Source organism: Gorilla gorilla, chromosome 16 (assembly GCF_029281585.2).
Source record: "Gorilla gorilla gorilla isolate KB3781 chromosome 16, NHGRI_mGorGor1-v2.1_pri, whole genome shotgun sequence".
Lineage (NCBI taxonomy): Eukaryota > Metazoa > Chordata > Mammalia > Primates > Hominidae > Gorilla > Gorilla gorilla.
The window spans coordinates 56412747-56434041 of record NC_073240.2 but is presented as its reverse complement, the minus strand read 5'-3'; the positions used below and the strand labels follow the sequence as shown (position 1 = coordinate 56434041).

At 39.6% G+C, this 21295-nt stretch overlaps 1 protein-coding gene across 2 annotated transcripts in view; it reads left to right on the top strand.

Moving 5' to 3' along the window:
* Window positions 1-21295, top strand: part of PRTG (protogenin) — a 126063-nt gene that overhangs the window by 96104 nt on the left and 8664 nt on the right. For both annotated transcript variants that reach the window (XM_063698562.1, XM_019011314.4), the window contains exons 12-19: window positions 544-639; window positions 1946-2132; window positions 3085-3212; window positions 4421-4591; window positions 12722-12904; window positions 14593-14713; window positions 17214-17379; window positions 20959-21063. In XM_063698562.1, coding sequence (XP_063554632.1) covers window positions 544-639; window positions 1946-2132; window positions 3085-3212; window positions 4421-4591; window positions 12722-12904; window positions 14593-14713; window positions 17214-17379; window positions 20959-21063 — 1157 coding nt within the window. The remainder of the gene's footprint in view (window positions 1-543; window positions 640-1945; window positions 2133-3084; window positions 3213-4420; window positions 4592-12721; window positions 12905-14592; window positions 14714-17213; window positions 17380-20958; window positions 21064-21295) is intronic.

The following is a 21295-nucleotide window of genomic DNA, read 5'->3' as shown; positions in this document are numbered from 1 at the left end:
TTGTAGAAAGGACACATTTAAACTTAAAACTTAAACAAAACATGGTTATATAAGTTTTCAAAGGTACTAAAGAATGACAATTGTAATTTTCTTTAACTTTTTGGAATAAAACAATCTCAGTTTGATTTCCATACTTTGAAGTAAACAGCCCTCAAATATAACTGCTTAAATGAAAAACTTCTGCAAAGTGTAACCTCTTGCAAATGATCCATCAAGCAAACCGAAGGCTTTTAAAATCAAGAATCTATCTGCCAGTTAAGGAAGAGGATAAGGAAGAGGAGAGAAAGGACGAGGAGTGGTTGTGGTAGTATTATTGTTTGAAATTAGATTAAGTAAAGTAAAATTGTAAATTATTGGTAGATAGTCACAATAGCAGTGTCATACGAAGGTGGATTGCTGAGTCATTAAGCAGTAATTTTATATTACTGAGAAGTTTTACGCATTCAGCAGGTTTTTAAACCAAAATCTATAAAGGCTTCATTCAGAACCTTTGCTCAGATCTAGAGACCTGGTCCTAATTATTTCCTATTGGTTTCTTTATAGACCCCAGAAGAAAATATCATGTGAGACTCCTGGCTTACAACAACATAGACGATGGCTATCAGGCAGATCAGACTGTCAGCACTCCAGGATGCGTGTGTAAGTGAAAGCCATGACAGTTTGTTTTACTATGGCTCACACTGTTCTTTCTCCTCCTCCTCCTTTAAGTTACAGTCTCACTACTACTTGGAAGCTTTGGTGGCTTAATTTATATCCTCTGTGCTGTATCGCATAGTGTTTTTGTTTTGTTTGTTTGTTTGTTGCCTCCCGGGTTCAAGCGATTCTCCTGCCTCAGCCTCTCGAGTAGCTGGGACTACAGGCACCACCACCACACCTGGCTAATTTTTTTTTTTTTTTTTTTTTTTTTTTTTTTGTATTTTTAGTAGAGACGGGCTTTCACCATGTTGGCCAGGCTGTTCTCGAACTCCTGACCTCAAGTGATCTACCTGCTTCGGCCTCCCAAAGTGCTGGGATTATAGACGTGAGCCACCGCGCCTGGCCGAAGTATCTTAAACAAATAGGTGCTCAGTAAATATTTAAGTAAGATATATTGAATTATAAGTCCTATTTTCATTTTGCATACAAAAGACCATTAGACATTTAACTGAGGAAAATAACCACTGAATATCTACATACCAAATTTTTTAAAGTCCGCTTTTCCCTCGAGGCTGTTTCTCTCCAATTGCTGTTCACTTGTACTGCTCCTAAGAAGGATGTTCTAGTCTTAAGTCCCCCACTGGTTTTCTCAGTGTCTTTGGCTAGTAGCCTGACTTCTCTGTGCTTCTGCCTTCCAATCTGTTAAGTATCAGTAATGTAGTCACGCACAGCAGAATGACATTTCTGTCAACAGTGGACCACATATGTGACAGTGGTCCCATAAAATTATAATGGAGGTGAAAAATTCCTATCACCTATGACATTGCTGTTACAATCTCATAGAGCAACCTGTTACCATTTCTCTGTTTGGATATGTTTGGATACACAAATACCATTGTGTTACAGTTGCCCACAGTATTTAGTACAATATCATGCTGTACAGTTTTATAGCCTATGGGTGATAGGCTATACCATAAAGCCCAGGTGTGCAGTAGGCTATACCATCTAGGTTTGTGTAAGTGCACTCTCTGACGGCCACACAATGATGAAATCACCTGATGAAAAACCTAACACATTTCTTAGAATGTATCCCTGTTCTTTAGTGAGGCATGACTGTTTTTGACTTCTTATATAACTCACGGAAGAGCTGTTTAGGTTTGGATGATACATCTCTAGATCACTATGAATCTGTGGTGGAAGAAAGACCTAAAATCAACTTATAGGATGGGATATTATTATTTTACCATTTTACCACTTTCTATGTTAAATGTTATGTCGTATCGTAAATTAACATTGTTTTTCTCAATAGCTGTTCGTGATCGCATGGTCCCTCCTCCACCACCACCCCACCATCTCTATGCGAAGGCTAACACCTCATCTTCCATCTTCCTGCACTGGAGGAGGCCTGCATTCACCGCTGCACAAATCATTAACTACACCATCCGCTGTAATCCTGTTGGCCTGCAGAATGCTTCTTTGGTTCTGTACCTTCAAACGTATGTAGCTCCTATTAATGGTTATTTTCTTTGCTTACCTCACCACGCCCCTACTCCAACTTCTACTTCTTACCATCTTGGGCCTAGCTCGGGCTTCACCTGTAAGCATTTGTTTCAGGACTTAAGTTATTTATAAAGTGGCTAGGAGTTTTGCATCCTTACCATATTCTGAAAACCATACTTTTTGACATTTAATTTATGTAAGTGATTTTTAAATTTTCCTTGCCTCATGCAACAAGATTAGGCAAGAAGCTATTATTACTCTCAAGTGATTAAACTGAGCATGTTTAAAGAAAGAAAGGAGACTATTTTCATGCTGGCAGTCAAAAAGTAGGGCCAGTTGTCTTTCTGTTTCTAGGTTAGAGTTAAGAAAGATGCCCATCACGGTGCTCTAAAAGAATGATTTTGGGGAGGCTGAGGTGGGAGGATTGCTTAAGTCAGAAGTTTAAGATCAGCCTGGGCAACATAGCCGGATCCCATCTCTCCAAAAATTTTTTTTATATCAGCCAGGTATAGTGGTGCATGCCTGTAGTTCTAGCTACTTGGGAAGCTAATGCAGGAGAATTGCTTGTGCTGAGGAGATGAAGGCTGCAGTGAGCTATGATCCCACTACTGCACTCTAGCCTGAACAACAGAGCAAGACCTCATCATGAATGAATGGATGAATGAATGATTTGACTTCCAGTATTTCAGAGGAAATCCCTTTGTATTGGGACATTTCGAGTTTGCTGTCAAAGAGAGGCAACTAGTAGGCTTATTTCTACAGGACAATACCAAATGTAGTATTTTTTAAAGTCCAATTAAATTGTTCTTTAGTCTAAACATTTTTTCATATAAAATAAGGAGGTAATGAAAAATAACATTATGCCCTTACCTATTTGGAAATGCTGACATTCTTTTAGAAACAATAATATACTACCAGCATTAACAACTTCATCACTCATTATTATAGATCAGAAACTCACATGTTGGTTCAGGATCTAGAACCAAACACCAAATATGAATTTGCTGTTCGATTACATGTGGATCAGCTTTCCAGTCCTTGGAGCCCTGTAGTCTACCATTCTACTCTTCCAGAAGGTAAAGAAAACAGCTCCCTATAGATTTTATCTTTAAAAAAAATTAAGGAAATGTTTTAAAAATATGTATGTCATTCTGTGTAGGATACTACCCTAGTTGCCACCTACCACTTGATGTATATATTTGTTTTGCTTCATTTTTTGGCTTTTGAAATCTCTTTTTCCTTATTATATTTAAATTTTTTCTTCTCAGTGTGTGTATTGTACAAGCAAGTAGGCTTAAATTTAGTGTCCTTCTAGAAACCTTAAAAAAAGATCAGGTGTGCTGTTCAAATCTGCAGCCAAAAAATTTTAAATGGCGGTAAGTGAATAATATGTTTGTTAATGATCTTAGGAGCCAACGTTATAATGAAGTTATTTCTGTATGAATAGCAGCTTGATAGTGTGCACAGTGCAATTTTATATTGGATTGAGCACCAATTCTGTAGCTTATCTGTGGCTCTAGCTAAGATATTTTATGTCTCTAGACCAACATTTTCTTATCTCTAGAATGAGGACGAAGGACTAGATAATCTATTATATAAGCATCATTTCTGCTCTATTTTAATTATACAGAGAGAAAGTAAGGGACATTTATGACAGTGAACATAGGACTTTGTTGCTATGGTTTTGGCAGTATTCCATATAAGATGTGCTAAAAACCAGCTCTTCACACTATTAGCTTATATTAAACATGGAGTCAACTTAAATTCCAAGATTTTACTGTTTTTCACAGATACATTATTAGATGTAAGTCTGCCCTGTAAATTCACTGATTCACAATTTTTCCAGGAATAACTAAATGTTTTAATGTCAGGAGCATTTTCTTCACTGGCCTCCTAGATCAGGTTAAGTTGATGTTCTATACATGTTAGTAAGAACTATCAGTACTAATGGGGTGAAACCCAATATCTGATGGACAGGTGCTGTTTGTGGAAGTAAACATTTCTAGTTAGCAATTTAGCAAAACGTTTCAGGAACCTTAAAAATGCTATCCCTTTAACTTAGATTCTCCATCTAGGAATCTAACGTGTTTTAATGTTTGAATATTATGAAAATACAAGAAGAAAAATAGTACTTTACTATTATCACTAATGATCTTTGAAAGCTGTGATTTTTTTATGGAGGTTCTTAATTTTTTGAACTTTTTTCTAAGCCTATAAGCCAGGTATTTGAGTATTTATGAACCATTTTACTCTACTAATAGAATGTTTTGTTGTGTCTGCACAGCACCAGCAGGCCCACCAGTTGGAGTAAAAGTGACATTAATAGAGGATGACACCGCCCTGGTTTCTTGGAAACCCCCTGATGGCCCAGAAACAGTTGTGACCCGCTATACTATCTTATATGCATCTAGGAAGGCCTGGATTGCAGGAGAGTGGCAGGTCTTACACCGTGAAGGTAAATATTGTAAATTGCCATGAAGGATGAAAAGTACGATTATTAATATTAAAGAAACAAAAGGAAAAGGGAATCTAGAGTTTGTTTTGAATTTACATTTTTATGTATGAAGTAATAAAAGATTTTGGCTTTGTTCAAAGGGCATCGGAAAGCCATCCACCAATTTTAAGAATAGTTTGTGTTTCAAAAAGGTTACTGTTAACTTTTGTTAATAGAAGGAGATATAGCCAGGCGCAGTGGCTCACGCCTGTAATCTCAGCACTTTGTGAGGCGGAGGCGGATAGATTACCTGAGGTCCGGAGTTCGACACTAGCCTGACCAACATGGTGAAACCCCATCTCTACTAAAAATACAAAAATTAGCTGGGTGTGATGGCAGGTGCCTGTAATCCAAGCTACTTGGGAGGCTGAGGCAGGAAATTGGCTTGAACCCAGGAGGCGGAGTTGCATTGAGCTGAGATTGCACCATTGCACTCCAGCCTGGGCAACAAGAACAAGACTCTGTCTCAGGGGGAAAAAAAAAAAGAGGTTTGGTTGAGGCCAACTGGAGATTAGAGTAATGCAAATGGACTAGTTAGGAAATTACTGTAGTCGTCCAGGAAAGAGGTGATAGTCCTGGACTAGGACAGTGAGGATTAAGATGGAAAGGATAGGATGGTTGGCCAGTATTTGGGAGTTAAAATTGATAGAACTTGATAGCTTGGATGATAGGAGGGAGAGAAGATTGAGGAAGGGAGATTTGTTATGGATGAGTCTTAGGTTTCTGATAGTGTGTCTTGCAAGGAGAAGGAAACACTGGAAGGAGATATGATTGAAGGGAGAAGACCTTAGTAGTGCTAAAGGAACTAAAATGGTCCACATATGAAAAAAAAAATTGACCCGTATGAATATTAGAGTCCTCTTAAATACAGGGAAAAGCTGATTAGGGCTTAAGAACACTGAATTTAATTTTTTAAAGAGTAATTTTTTTTTAGTTGAGAAAAACTGAATTACAAAGTTTTTAGGTTTCTTACTGCATACTTTTATCATATCCTTTTCTAAATCTTGCATTTTTTTTTTTTAAGACAGAATCTCAGCCTCCTGAGTAGCTGGGATTACAGGCATGCACACCACCACACCCAGCCTAAATCTTGAATCTTTAAGTTGGACAAGTCCCATTTGCCAGATTTTAGATGGGCCATCACATAAATAGTAAAACTTCATTATTTTGGCACTTCCTTAATTTAGACATACATTCTGAGAAGAGAGTAGTTTGCCAACCGATAAAAAGCTGAAGAAGAATTTCAGGCAGGAAATGTAGTGGCCACCTATACACTATATTCTATACACTATACAGTACTAGGCACTCCCACATACATTGTACTTTTCAAGAGGAATATTTACCCAATTAAGAAGATAAATTTAAAAGATATTTATGTGCATGTAATATAAAACTCTATGAGTTTTAAAATAAGCAGATGATGACTTTACCTGGAGTTTTGATCATTGCATGTTCGTATTTTTCATTAAGCAGAAGCCCCACTAAGTAATGATTTCCTGGTCACTGAAGAGACTTGAAAGTACTAAGTATTTGGTAGCAATATGATTTTATGTTTGTATCGGTTATCTATTGCTGCATAACAAACTAATTTACAACTTAAAATAACCATTTTGTTTTCTCACAATTCTTTGAGTCAACAATTTGGACTGAAATCAGCTTGGCAGTTCTGTTGGTCTCTCATGAGGCTGCAGCCATATTACAGTTTTGATAGGCTCTGAGTAGTCTAAAAACAGCAAGACAGAGGCTGGGCGCAGTGGCTCATGCCTGTAATCCCAGCACTTTGGGAGGCCGAGGCAGACGGATCACGAGGTCAGAAGTTCAAGACCAGCCTGACCAATATGGTGAAACCCTGTCTCTACTAAAAATACAAAAATTAGGCAGGCATGGTGGCACATGCCTGTAGGCCCAGCTACTCGGGAGGCTGAGACAGGAGAATCGCTTGAACCAGGGAGGCAGAGGTTGCAGTGAGCTGAAACTGTGCCCCAGCACTTCAGCCTGGGTGATAGAGTGAGACTCTGTCTCAAAAAAAAAAAAACACACACAAAGAACCGACAAGAGAGGGCTCCCCAGTCAGGAAGAGAAGAGAGGAAGCCCCACATACAAAGCTTTCACAAGCCTCTGCTTGCTTCACATTCGCTAATGTCTGATTGGGCAGAGTAAGCTACATGGCCAAGTCTGGAACCTGTGTCGGGAGGGCTACAAGGGTGTGAATCGATGGGGGTGTAATTCACTGGGGCCCTCAGTATTACAGTGTACCACAGTATTCTTTTTTTTTTTGGAGATGGAGTCTCGCTCTGTTGCCCAGGCTGGAGTACAGTGGATCTTAGCTCACTGCAACCTCTTCCTCCTGGGTTCAAGTCATTCTCCTGCCTCAGCCTCCCGAGGAGCTGGGACTACAGGCACACGCCATCATGCCTGGCTAATTTTTTGTATTTTAGTAGAGACGAGTGTTTCACTGTGTTGCCCAGGCTGGTCTCGAACTCCTGAGCTCAGGCAGTCTGCCCACCTCAGCCTCCCAAAGTGCTAGGATTACAGGCATGAGCCACCATGCCTGGCCTCACAGTTTTCTTAAAATGTATAATTTAGTTTCAGTCATTCAAGTCCAAAATGATTTATTGACACAGCACTTAACCAAATAACTAACCTGATTTAATGAGATGTTGTAAGTATTAATAAAGAATTTTGATAGCATGAACACATACTTCTTTTAGTTCTTCATTTGCACCTGCCTAAAAAGAAGCAGTATAGAGCCGGGTGTGGTGGCTCACGCCTGTAATCCCAGCACTTTGGAGGCTGAGGCAGGTGGATCCCCTGAGGTCAGGAGTTCGAGACCAGCCTGGCCAACATAGTGAAACCTCATCTCTACTAAAAATATAAAAAATTAGCCAGGCGTGGTGGCAGGCGCCTGTAATCCCAGCTACTAGGTAGGCTGAGGCAGGAGAATCACTTGAACCCAGGAGACAGGTTGTGGTGAGCTGAGATAATGCCATTGCACTCTAGCCTGGGCAACAAGAGTGAAACACCATCTCAAAAAAAAAAAAAAAAAAAAAAGGCAATATATATTTTGTTCTGGCTCCTTTTAAATGTATTCATTTGTAATTTTGGAACAGAGCTCAGAAAATAGTATTTTGTCTCATTGATGGCTCAATAGTGAAAGGGATTACAGTTACAGATTTTTACATCTGTATACGCCTTTCTAGCTATATAATAGTGCACAGGAAAAATATTCTCTTAGTTGTTGTGGTTTTAAGAAACATTTGTGAAAAGCTTTTGTCATTTGTTAAATGCAGAGAACTTTTTTCGTAGCTAAGGCCAATGATTCATGGAGAACAAATAAATCAGTAAAAAGCAACTGAGTTTACTTTTCTTAGAGAGAAAAACAGTTTGACTCACATTTAAACAAAAAGCAAGGAATATAACATGGCATTTAAAGAAAAATTAAAATGTCTTTTATGTATAATTATGGCAGCTTTTGGAAAAGGTACGGTATAGAAAAAGATGAAGGAAAAAAGAATAGGGAGAGTGTCAGTTTCTCATTAGGTTTATACATATTTACATATATATTTAATTCACATATTTTAATACAAATGGAACAAGGTATTTTTTGTGAATCAAAACATTTAAAAATGTTTCTGGTGAGCATATAATACTTGTGGCTAAAATGGTACATGGTAGTACAATAGTTGAGCAGAAACATCATATGAAATTATACTTGTATGTAATTTAAAGTAAATCAAAAATTATAGGGCGTGGTGGCATGCACCTGTATTCCCAGCTACTCGGGAGGCTGAGGCAGGAGAATCGCTTGAACTCAGGAGACAGCGGTTGCAGTGAGCCTAGATCGTGCCACTGCACTCAGTATTAAAAAAAAAAAGATTGCAGGCCTTTACCCTCCTCATATGCAGTAAATCAGCACAAACTACTCAATTCTTTTTAAATCTAAAAAGCACTGGAGGAAATTATGTTCTGTCTCAGCAATTCATGAATTCTGTCCTTTATGAGTTTCCTGATATCATAAAGATGCCCCTCTTTCAAAAAATTTTCATCATGATTAAATAAGTTTGAGGAATACCATATACCTTTCCTCTTGTTAGAGATTCACACTGGAAATTAGCAATCTTGTAATAAAGGAATCCATTTAACTCAACATTTGCCAAATGAATTGGACCACCAATAGTAGGAACATTTTCTTTTATTAAACTAATTCTTACTGAGTGATGACTATGTGCCAGTCTTTATTCTAGGCACTGGCAGTACCGCGGTGAACAAAACAAAGTCCCTACCTCCATTGGAGCTTGTATCACAGGTAACAAACCAACAAATATATACATTTTCAAGTAGTGTCATAAATGCTATAAAGACAGTTACAATAGGGAAAAGAGACAAAGTGATAGAGATAGTAAAAGAGTTCCTGCGGAAGAAATGACATTCAAACATAACCCTGTGGATATCTGGGGGAGGTGCAAAGGCCCTGAGGCAGAAGTGTGCATTGGCATGTTAGAGGAACAGCAAGAAGGCCAGGGAGATTGGAGTGAGGGGAAGAGCAGGCAGTAAGAAATGAAGTAGGGAGGTAACGAAGGGCAGATGTAGACCAGATTTCATGAGCCATAGATTTTATTCTGAGAGAGAGGAAGGTATTGGAGACCTTTGATTAGGTTTACGTTGTGAAAGGATTGCTATGGCAGCCACCTGAGAAGTAGATTGTAAGGAGGTAAGAGTGGAAGCTAGGAGACCATTTCATAGGCAGGTGTCCATGTGAGAGTTGATGAGGGCTTGGACAGGAGTGGTAATGGTGAAAGTAGTAAGCTGTTGGAACATAAGTAGAAAAAAAAGCCAGTCAGATAGGCTTTTGTAGATTGATGTGGGGCGTAAGAAAAAACAGAAGCCAAATCACTGGGAGAAATCAAGGGCTTGGTTTTGAAAGTGTGAAATTTGAGATGTGTCTTAGCTGTCCATGCAGAGAGGCTGATTAAGCAGAGGCTGATTAAGTTTATGGGAGAGTTTTGGACTATAGATATATCTAGTTATCAATGTAAAGGTGATGTTTAAGGCTGTGGATCTGGAAAAAAAATCACATAAGCATGTGGGCAGAAGAGAGAAAAATCTGAGATTGTATCCTGGGGCACTTCTCCAACCCCAAAATCTTTCGCTTTTATAATTTGAATGGACACTATGGTCCAAATATGAAAAAAAGTTTTCTGTCTTCCAAAAGAGGAAGAAGAGGAGTCGGAGGTAAAGGAAGAAAACTCACTTTTATTTACACTTGTGTCAGATACTTGCCAATAATAGTTTATTTAATCCTTATAATAATTATATAAGGTGGGAACTGTTGTCTCCATGAGGAAAGTACAGTTCAGTAACATGCCCCAAGTTAGAAATTGCTCGCTTGGTTACATGACGAGATTTGACCAGCACTGATGTGAATTAGCCTGTTATACTGTCTTGCTTGTAAGATTCCTAGTCTGACTGAAGATTCAGACACATATAAAAGGCAGGAGACGGAAATAATCACACTAATTAAGATTGAGGAGTCTGTTGAGAGAATATAGACAGATCACTCAGATCACTTCAGTATTTGTGAAATGCTTTGAGTGTCCTCATAGGGGAACCAGAATGTTATAGTTTCCCTTTTTTCTAAATGAAGATACTTTTTGGGAGAAAAGGGGAATGCGTGCACACATGTACTGCTGGTCCTTGTATAAAACAAATTAAGTGAAAAGACTTAGTTTCTGGTAGTGATTAGTTTTTGCCAAGTACTTTTTAAAATTAAATGCATTTTACCATAAAACGGAAACTCAATTTATTTATATCTGTTTGTGAAGACATGGAAATGTTCTTCCTTTCAGCTAAGTGTAACATGTCACAATACGTCTTTGTTTTTTTAATTCCTCTGCCTAAAAACATAGCAACAGTGGAAAGACTCTTCCTGATTCTAAATAGGGGTCACTTTGTTTATTGAACAGTTGTGTACTCAAGTAGCTCACACTCTCTTCAGGCCAAGCTGAAACCAGAGACCATGAAAACAAGTTGTGTTCTGGCTCCTGGCATCGCTGCTGGAGGTTTGGCTGCCTCACACCGTGTGACCTGCAGAGATGGCCTCCGTCTCATGACCTCAGCTTTATGATCACCCCATGTTTCATTTGCCTAATGAAATATATTCCAGCAAGTGCACTGGAGTAGGTACCTTTGGCCAGGAGGCAACCGTCACAAACTATTGTAAACTCTTTGAAGCTATTGTAAGGTTGCCCTGAGTCAGGAAAAAATGAGATGAAATCAGCACAGGAAAGCTAGATTTATTTCCCTGTGCATATCCACCCACAAACATAGTGCTGAAACAACTTTCTGGTTGAATTTCTATTACACTTTTAGCACTAGAATTAATTCCTAGGGTAGGAATTTTTTTGTAAGGGAAATACTTTGGTGCAGTGGCAGAACAAGGACAGAAAGACACCTAAGAAATGGCAGTGTCCAAATAGGAATCTTTCTTATCAGTCCTGCAACAGAGAAAATACCTTTAGATATCAAATGTCATGTATAAATTCAAATGATAATTGCTTATGAAGAGAAGTAGATCTTACACAGATTGCTGGTGGTGATTTTGATAGTTTAATCTGAGACCTGTCTTCAGTGCTCTGAGGTTCCTGCGTAACTGTGCATTTTCTTCCCTGTTTATCTTGAATCTGTGACAATAATTAGGCCAGGCTGGGTGCGGTGACTCACACCTGTAATCCTCGTACTTTGGGAGGCCGAGGTGGGCAGATTACTTGAGGTCAGGAGTTCAAAACCAGCCTGGCCAACATGGTGAAATCCCGTCTCTATTAAAAATACAAAAAAAGTGGCCGGGCGTGGTGGCTCATGCCTGTAATCCCATCACTTTGGGAGGCCGAGGCGGGCAGATCACGAGGTCAGGAGATCGAGACCATCCTGGCTAACACGGTGAAATCCCGTCTCTACTAAAAATATAAAAAATTAGCCAGGCATGGTGGCGGGCGCCTGTAGTCCCAGCTACTCAGGAGGCTGAGGCGGGAGAATGGCGTGAACCTGGGCGGCAGAGCTGACAGTGAGCCAAGATCGTGCCACTGCACTCTAGCCTGGGCGACAGAGTGAGACTCCGTCTCAAAACAAACAAACAAAAAATTAACCTGGTGTGGTGGTGGGTGCCTGTAGTCCCAGCTACTCAGGTGAGTGAGGCAGGAGAATTGCTTGAACCCAGGAGGTGGAGGTTATAGTGAGCCATGATCATGCCACTGCGCTCCAGCCTGGCGACAGAGCAAGACTCCATCTCAAAAAAAAAAAAAAAAAAAAATAGGCCAGTAAGAATATATTCATGCTTTCAAAAATAATCATGTTGTTCTAATTTAGGAAGGAAGAACAGGATTACCTGTCACAGCTATTACCATAAACACTCCCAATTAAAAAAAGATTCTTGCATTGGATTTTTAAAAATCCAATCATAATCATTGAAAGCTTGGCACAGTGGAGTGTGCCCGTAGTCCCAACTACTGGGGAGCCCAGGAGTTGCAGTCCAGTCTGGGCCATGTAGCAAGACCCTGTCTCTAAAAAATAAGAGTATAATTATTGAATCTGGGTTCATTATACCATTATTTTCGTGTGCATGTTTCAAATGTTCCATAATAAAATGTCCTAAATTCTGTTTGTATTCATATCTATGTAAAGAGTAAAACACACACACACACACACACACACACAAACACACACACATACACATATATACACAAAGCCAAACAAAAATGTGTACTGTTTTTAAGAACTCCTAAAATAGAATTACAGAAAAGGATTATATTGGGGAAATGTACATACTACAATGTTAAGTGAAAACTCTAATATATAAAAATTGATGCAGTAAATATATATTCACAAATATTCACGTATGCACACACAAAATACACTAAAATGTTAACAATGAAAGATTGTAATTTTATTTATATTTCTTTTTATTTTCTAAATGTTCTACAGTATGTGTCATCTTTATAATCAGAAAAATATTTTTAAAAATAAAGGACCGTGTTTGTATAATATGAAAGAATAAAAGATAAATGTTCACTTAATTTGTAATCGATGTATTTATAGGGGCAATAACCATGGCTTTGCTAGAAAACTTGGTAGCAGGAAATGTGTACATTGTCAAGATATCTGCATCCAATGAGGTGGGAGAAGGACCCTTTTCAAATTCTGTGGAGCTGGCAGTACTTCCAAAGGAAACCTCTGAATCAAATCAGAGGCCCAAGCGTTTAGATTCTGCTGATGCCAAAGGTCTGTATACTGCCATAGTCACTGTGATTTTTCTTAAGAAAAAAGTATTCTCCCTTACACGTTATTTCTACTCCTACAATTGCTGTATCCCTAAACTGGCTCTCAATTCCTTAAGTTGTTGCTGATGAACTTCTGATGTTATAGAGTTGCATGGCTTTTCCTCATACTCCTAGAAGGAGGCAAAATTATCTCAGAATCAACTGCAGTTTTGAAATCACTGTTTCCAGTTACTTCTTCTCCCAGCTGTGCATCCACCAAGACAGAGGAGCCACATCAGCCGTGAACTGGTGGGAGTGGGCTTCCTGGGAGGTTTCACAGAAATAAACAGCAGTGGTGGTTGTGGTGTTCAAGTTAAGAAGAGAGCATGGTTTTCATTAAGAGCTTTCACCACAGAGAAACAGCCTTTCTGGAGAGAAAGTTTTTTTTTTTTTTCCCTCTCTGTCTTCAGAAAAGCAACTGGAAAAAATATCTTTAAAGAGCTACCCTTACACTACTCATCACCACTGTCCATGTGTTCTTAAGAAAGCTGGTGCCCCCTGTAGCACAGGACTGGACACTGCCTTTGCCTCCTCTCTGGGGGAGTAGGCTTGTGGAGAAGAGGGGCTGCTCTAAATGGAGGAAATGCCAGCTGAACTCAGGTCAGGATTAAGGGCTCTTAGCTTCACAGAGAATGGTCATTCGGTGCCAGGGATGTGTGTGTGTTAGAAAGAGAATGAGAGAGGAAAAGAGCAGGACAGGGCAGTCAGTTTTAAGAACAGGAAGGAGGTAGCCATCGTAGCCACCATGTTATCAGGGGAAATGGAAAGCAAGGCTCATATTGGCTTCTCAAATACCTTGCCACTCAAAGTAGTCTAGAGCCCAGCAGCATGGCATCACCTGAGAGCTCCGTAGACTCGCAGAATCACAGGCCCCACCCCAGACTTAGTGAGTCAGAGTCGGCATTTCCACATAATCCCTAGTGACTCACAGGCACATAAAAGTTTGAGAAGCCCTGCTTTAGTGTATGTAAATGGAAAACTAATCTTCAATATGCAGATCTGCTTTTAAGGCATGACATAAAATCTGTTCTTGGGTCTCTCAGGGAACATCTATGTTTTGTACCTGTTTTATAAATTATGAATTGATGTTCATGATTGCTATAATAATATATCTAAAACTCATTTAAAATCTTTAATATTGGGCCGGGCGTGGTGGCTCACGCCTGTAATCCCAGCACTTTGAGAGGCCGAGGCAAGCGGATCACGAGGTCAGGAGATCGAGACCATCCTGGCTAACACGGTGAAACCCTGACTCTACTAAAAATACAAAAAAAAAAAAAAAAAACTTAGCCGGGCGTTGGTGGTGGGTGCCTGTAGTCCCAGCTACTCGGGAGGCTGAGGCAGGAGAATGGCATGAACCCGGGAGTTGGAGCTTGCAGTGAGCCGTGATTGCGCCACTGCACTAGCCTGGGCAACAGAGCAAGACTCCATCTCACAAAAAAAAAAAAAAGTCTTTAATATTGGAAGATAAATCTGTCTCTGAAATCACTGATTAAAGATTACTGTGTGTCCTTTCTGCTTTGATGTTGACAATGTCAAAACTTTTCCTATGAGATAAAGAAAAATTTTGGAAAAGCAAGTACCTGAGAATTATAAATTGAATAATTTATTTTTCTGATTGATTCTGAGTAAATGTGTTTTCCCTTCTAGTTTATTCAGGATATTACCATCTGGACCAAAAATCAATGACTGGCATTGCTGTAGGTGTTGGCATAGCCTTGACCTGCATCCTCATCTGTGTTCTCATCTTGATATACCGAAGTAAAGCCAGGTGTGTTTCCATTGCTAGAGATGTTGAGGTAAAAAACATTTAAATTACGGTAGCCACAGGAAACAAATGAAAGTCAAGTGCCTTTTAGAGTTACTGGGATTTCCTACTTTAAAATAAATGTGCAGTATTGTTCCCTGAGTTCTTACAGCTATAGAAATGTGCTCATTTTAGAGGGAGATTATTTTCTTGCTGTTTGAAAACATTATGCCAATATTCTTTTTTTTTCTTTTTTCTTTTCTTTTATTTTTTTGAGATGGAGTCTCACACTGTCGCCCAGGCTGGAGTGCAGTGGCGCAATCTCGGCTCACTGCAAGCATCACCTCTTAGGTTCGTGCTGTTCTCCTGCCTCAGTCTCTCGCGTAGCTGGGACTCCAGGCGCCCGCCACCACTCCCAGCTAATTTTTTTTTTTTTGTATTTTTAGTAGAGATGGGGTTTCGCCGTGTTAGCCAGGATGGTCTCGATCTCCTGACCTCGTGATCTGTGATCTGCCCGCCTCATCCTCCCAAAGTGCTGAGGTTACAGGTGTCAGCCACTGCTCCCAGCCAATGCTAATGCCAATATTCTTAAATGAGGACTAGTGTCCTTTTTTTTTTTTTTTTTTTTTTTTTTTTGAGACAAAGTCTCATTCTGTCGCCCAGGCTGGAGTGCAGTAGCGCAATCTCAGCTCACTGCAACCTTCACCTTTTGGGTTCAAGCCATTCTGCTGCAGCCTCCCAAGTAGCTGGCATTACAAGCGCCTGCCACCACGCCTGGCTAATTTTTGCATTTTTAGTAGATTTCACCATGTTGGCCAGGCTGGTCTCGAACTCCTGACCTTAAATGATCTGCCCACCTTGGCCTCCCAAAGTACTAGAAGTACAGGCGTGAGCCACCGCGTCCGGCCTAGTATCCTCATTTTCTTAGTATTTTGAGAAAGAGAAAGAATATCCTTTGGTTTAAAAATAATAATAATGGCACACTTGTGCGGGCATGGTGGTAATCACACCTTGGTAATCCCAGACCTTTGGGAAGTCAAGGTGGGAGGATCCCTTGAGGCCAGGAGTTTCAGACCAGCCTAAGCAACATAGTGAGATCTTATCTCTACAAAAAATGTTAGGCCGGATGCAATGGTTCACGCCTGTAATCCCAGCACTTTGGGAGGCCGAGGTGAGCGGATCACCTGAGGTCGGGAGTTCAAGACCAGCCTGACCAACATGGAGAAATCCTGTCGCTACTAAAAATACAAAATTAGCCGGGTGTGGTGGCAGGCACCTGTAATCCCAGCTACTCGGGAGGCTGAGGCAGGAGAATGGCATGAACCCGGGAGGGGGAGCTTGCAGTGAGCCAGATCATGCCACTGCACTCCAGCCTGGGCAACAGAGCGATACTCCATCTCAAAAAAAAAAAAAAAGTTAAAATTAGCTGAGCATAGTGGGCATGTGACTGTAGTCCTAGCTACTTAGGAGGTTCAGGTAGGAAGATCATTTGAGCTCAGGAGTTTGAGGTTACAGTGAGCTACGATCGCAGCACTGCACTCTAGCGTGGGCAGCAGAGTGAGAGATCCTGTCTAAAAAAAAAAAAAGAAAACACAATTAATCATGTTTACAAGAAGATTGCTTTTTCTTACTATCTGGAATATTTTCTGTTTCAGTAACAGTGCCTGAAATGCCTGAGTCGCTGAGAACACCACGGGACCTATGGTGGGATTCTCTAGACAAGGGTTAAAACAAATGTAATAAACATGGATTGAGTGTCTATAAACTCTGTCAGGCAGTCTCATCTATGGATTGACTTTGGCTAAATTTTTAGCAGTAACTTGCATTCAGTGAACTTGTCTATTTTTAGCCTTTTATATTTTGGGTTTTGTTTTCATTTATTAAGGCTATTTTTTTGAATTAAAAAAAAATCAACGTCAAATACACGTTGTTTTAGGTAATCCCCGTCATTAGACTCCCTCCATTAGCATAGATTTTTCAGTTTATATGTTTTGTAGTTCTACACAGAAACATACTACTCAAAACATTATGTTAATGAAATAGTTCTAACATTTTTGTGTGTATTGAATTGCCTTAGTTTTATTGTCCAAGTTTCTCACTTTAAGAATTTTTTAATAAAATATTTATGCACATTTAGTACTGCCTAAATCTTGAAGTACTACTCTAAATTTACCATCATTAATTGGAAAGTGAGTTGTTATGCTAATGTAATAATCCTCAGTCCTTAAGGGGAAAATATAAGTTAAAAATTGTAATTTCTGCACAAATTATGAATAAGCAACAATAATTGTAGAGAGTAATTTTAGATGAAGTAGACAGCGAGACAAAAAGAAATAAAGATGCCTCTTCAAATAATAAAAGTTTGCAGCAGTAAGTTAAAATCTAATACTTGATTCTAAAAATATTTGAGAAATGGGTATTAAAGAACTTCATTGCTTACAAAGTTTTGTTGATAGGCCAGGTGGTTCATTTGCCTGCATCTTCTATGAAATTAGAAGACTTCCTCTTCTTGCCAATGTTTTAGGAAATCATCTGCTTCCAAGACGGCACAGAATGGAGCTCAACAGTTACCTCGTACCAGTGCCTCCTTAGCTAGTGGAAATGAGGTAGGAAAGAACCTGGAAGGAGCTGTAGGAAATGAAGAATCTTTAATGCCAATGATCATGCCAAACAGCTTCATTGATGCAAAGGTACTGAGCTGCGAGATTTGCAGCATAAGCCGTTCTTCCATTCCTCCTCCCTGTGTGTGTAAAATGTACTTCCCCCAAAATTGTATGTTGAATGTATTATACCAATACTCTTATTAATGAAATATTGAAATTTTACCCAGATCATTCCTTACATAAAATATTTAGGGGGAAAAAGGTGAGGATAGATAAAAAGTGAGAAAGATGCCATAATATATGGCATATAATATAATCTCATTTATATTATATTCCAACATATAATCTCAGTTAGATGAGATTATATGGAGTGAAGTTGTCTTAACCAAGGACACCGTGGTCATTAGTCTATATTTACTATAATTTGAACTGACCTGTATTTACTGGGTGGTCACCTTTTTGTTAATCCATTTGACTTAGTTTGGCTGATTGTTGAACTTAATTGCTTATCAGAACATCCCAAGTATGAATGCCATTTTTAAAAATATGGAGCATCTAAATAGGTGCCTCAAGATCCTTCGTTTTATGGCTGAAGAAAGTTATAGAGAAACACCATTGGAAGAAGTTACTTCATGTCCTTTCCAGTATATATAATAATAGTGCTATTGTAAGCATTGTGAACAATAACTTTTAAAATTATTTTTAGTCACATTACAACTTTAGATATTGTACGTTATTGGAATAGCTCCCAAAACCAATGTGCTATAAATCAGTTGTCAGCAAACAGTCCCACCCAGGCTAGACTGGGGCCTGTTTTTGTTTGGCTACCTTCTGAGCTAAGACTGTTTTTTACTTTTTTTTTAAGATGGAGTTTCAGTCTTGTTGCCCAGGCTGTAGTGCAGTGGTACGATCTTGGCTCACTGCGACCTCCGCCTCCCGGTTCAAGCGATTCTCCTGCCTCGGCCTCCCGAGTAGCTGGGATTACAGGTGTGCGCCACCATGCCTAATTTTGTATTTTTAGTAGAGATGGGGTTTCACCGTGTTGGTCAGGCTGGTCTCGAACTCCTGACCTCAGATGATCTGCCCGCCTTGGCCTCCGAAAGTGCTGGGATTACAGGTGTGAGCCACCGTGCCCAGCTGTTTTTTACATTTTTAAAGGTTGTTTACAAAAAAAAAAATCCAAGATGATGGTGATAGGACACAGGCCATATGTGGCCTGCAAAGCCTAAAATAGTTACGATCTGGCCCTCTACAGAAAAAGTTTGCCAAACCCTGTTATAAATTATTTTTCCTTTATCCTCTCCTAAAATTTAGAATAACAGAAGTATAACAAAATTTCAGGCAGTTTTGACATTAAATTTTATGAGTTATATTCAACAGATGTAATTTACTTGTATCTAGTACAGCATTGTATACAATACATATTGTAGGTAAATATGAATAAATGAATATTTGCTATTTCTCTTTTTTTTGTTTGCAGCCTAATTTAGGTTTTACTTTTCAATACAAATTAAGCCATTCAACTTATTTCAAATTAATCTAAAACATTAGAACCTAAAACTTTTAAACGAGCTTAAAAAGTACTGATACAGGCCAAGTGCGGTGGTTCACGCCTGTAATTCCAGCACTTTGGGAGGCCAAGGTGGGCATATCACCTGAGGTCGGGAGTTCGAGACCAGCCTGACCAACATGGAGAAACCCCAGCTCTACTAAAAATACAAAGATTAGCCAGGTGTGGCCGGGCGCGGTGGCTCACGCCTGTAATCCCAGCGCTTTGGGAGACCAAGGTGGGCGGATCACGAGGTCAGGAGATCGAGACCATCCTGGCTAACATGGTGAAACCCCGTCTCTACTAAAAATTAAAAAAAAAAAAAATTAGCCGATCATGGTAGCAGGCGCCTGTAGTCCCAGCTACTCGGGAGACTGAGGCAAAAGAATGGTGTGAACCCGGGAGGCGGAGCTTGCAGTGAGCTGAGATTGCGCCACTACAATCCAACCTGGGTGACAGAGCGAGACTGTCTCAAAAAAAAAAAAAAAAAATTAGCTGGGTGTGATGACACATGCCTGTAATCCCAGCTACTCGGGAGGCTGAGGCAGGAGAGTTGCTTGAACCCAGGTGGCAGAGGTTGCAATGAGCCGAGATCGCGCCATATTCTCCAGCCTGGGCAACAAGAACGAGACTCTGTCTCAAAAAAACAAAAAAAAAAAACAAAAAAAAAACAAGTACTAATATGTAACTGTGATTGTATTATTACTAGTTTGGAAGTAGATATGAGAGAGGTTAGGAGAGAAGCAGAGTGGGGAGGATGATGTAGGGAAAAAAAGAAACTAAAGTGAAAGGAGCAGAGAGGTAGAGGCCTGAAGTGAAGGAGAGACACACATTTGGAGAGTATCTCTCTTAATTCCCTTGGGTTAGCCCTAGAGTTGATACTCCATCTAATGTCATTTTGTTGATCATATGTGGGTTCATTATGGTTTGTTTATCCCCATCTGCTTTTTAAAATTTTCAAACATACAGAAAGGTTGAGAGAATAATGTACTGAATATACAAATTAATAATTGTTAATATCATAATTTTGTATCTTTATATACTTTTTGCTTGCTATACCATTTGAAAATAAGTTTTGGAATATATAGCACATATATATGTATCTTAATGTGTTTTGGAATATATATTTTATGTATAAGCTTAAAAATAAACCTATTATATTGTTTTGACCACTAACAAATACCTTGACTATGTTGTACTACCTGTTTTGTGTTTGTTTGTTTTGTTTTGTTTTGTTTTTTTGAGACAGAGTCTTGCTGTGTTACCCAGGCTGGAGTGCAGTGGCGCGATCTCGGCCCCAGGTTCACACCATTCTCCTGCCTCAGCCTCCCCAGCAGCTGGAACTAGAGGCGCATGCTGCCATGCCCAGCTAATTTTTTTTGTATTTTTAGTAGAGACGGGATTTCACTGTGTTAGCCAGGATGGTCTAGATCTCCTGACCTCATGATCTGCCCGCCTCAGCCTCCCGAAGTACTGGGATTACAGGCGTGAGCCACCGCACCTGGCCTATTTTTTTTTTTTTTTTTTTTTTTTTTGAGACGGAGCCTTGCTCTGTTGCCCAGGCTGGAGTGCAGTGGCTTGATCTCAGCTCACTGCAACCTCTCCCTCCTGGGTTCAAGCAATTCTCTGCCTCAGCCTCCTGAGGAGCTGGGGTTACAGGCGCCTGCCACCACACCTGGCTAATTTTTGTATTTTTAGTAGAGACGGGATTTCACCATCTTGGCCAGGCTGGACTTGAATTCCTGACCTCATGATCCACCCACCTTGGCCTCCCAAAGTGCTGGGGTTACAGGTGTGAGCCACTGTGCCCAGCCGTACTGCCTGTTTTAAAGAAGAAATGATCATATCTATGATCATTTTTGTTAACATTTAAGCATTTTTTGTACTAATGCTTACTATTTGGGTAATGAGTACATTAGAAGCCCAGTCCCCACTACCACACAATATGTACCCCACTCATGTAACAAACATGCACATGTACTCCCTGAATCTAAAATAAAATAAAAATGAAAAGGGAAATGTGAAGCATATAGTAAAAGTTAAAGTATGCACTACTTGTGATAAAGTGAAATCTGTGATACCAGGATATTTTACATTTCCCTCTTTTATTTCCTCAGGGAGGAACTGACCTGATAATTAATAGCTATGGTCCTATAATTAAAAACAACTCTAAGAAAAAATGGTTTTTTTTCCAAGACTCAAAGAAGATACAAGTTGAGCAGGTAACCTATCTAAATGAGAAAAATTTTTGGCAATGTGTGATATATGAAATGATGATTTAAAAAGAGGAAAATGTGAATTCATTCTTTATTTTAATTTTCTGTGTTCTTCATGGCTGTGATTTTATTAATTTGGGGCATGGCTCTGTGGAGAGCGAGGTGAATGATAACGGAAGTTGGAATAGTCATCAGAGCTGTGGTTTTCAGTGGGGAGTAGGGTCAGTGAGGAAAGGGA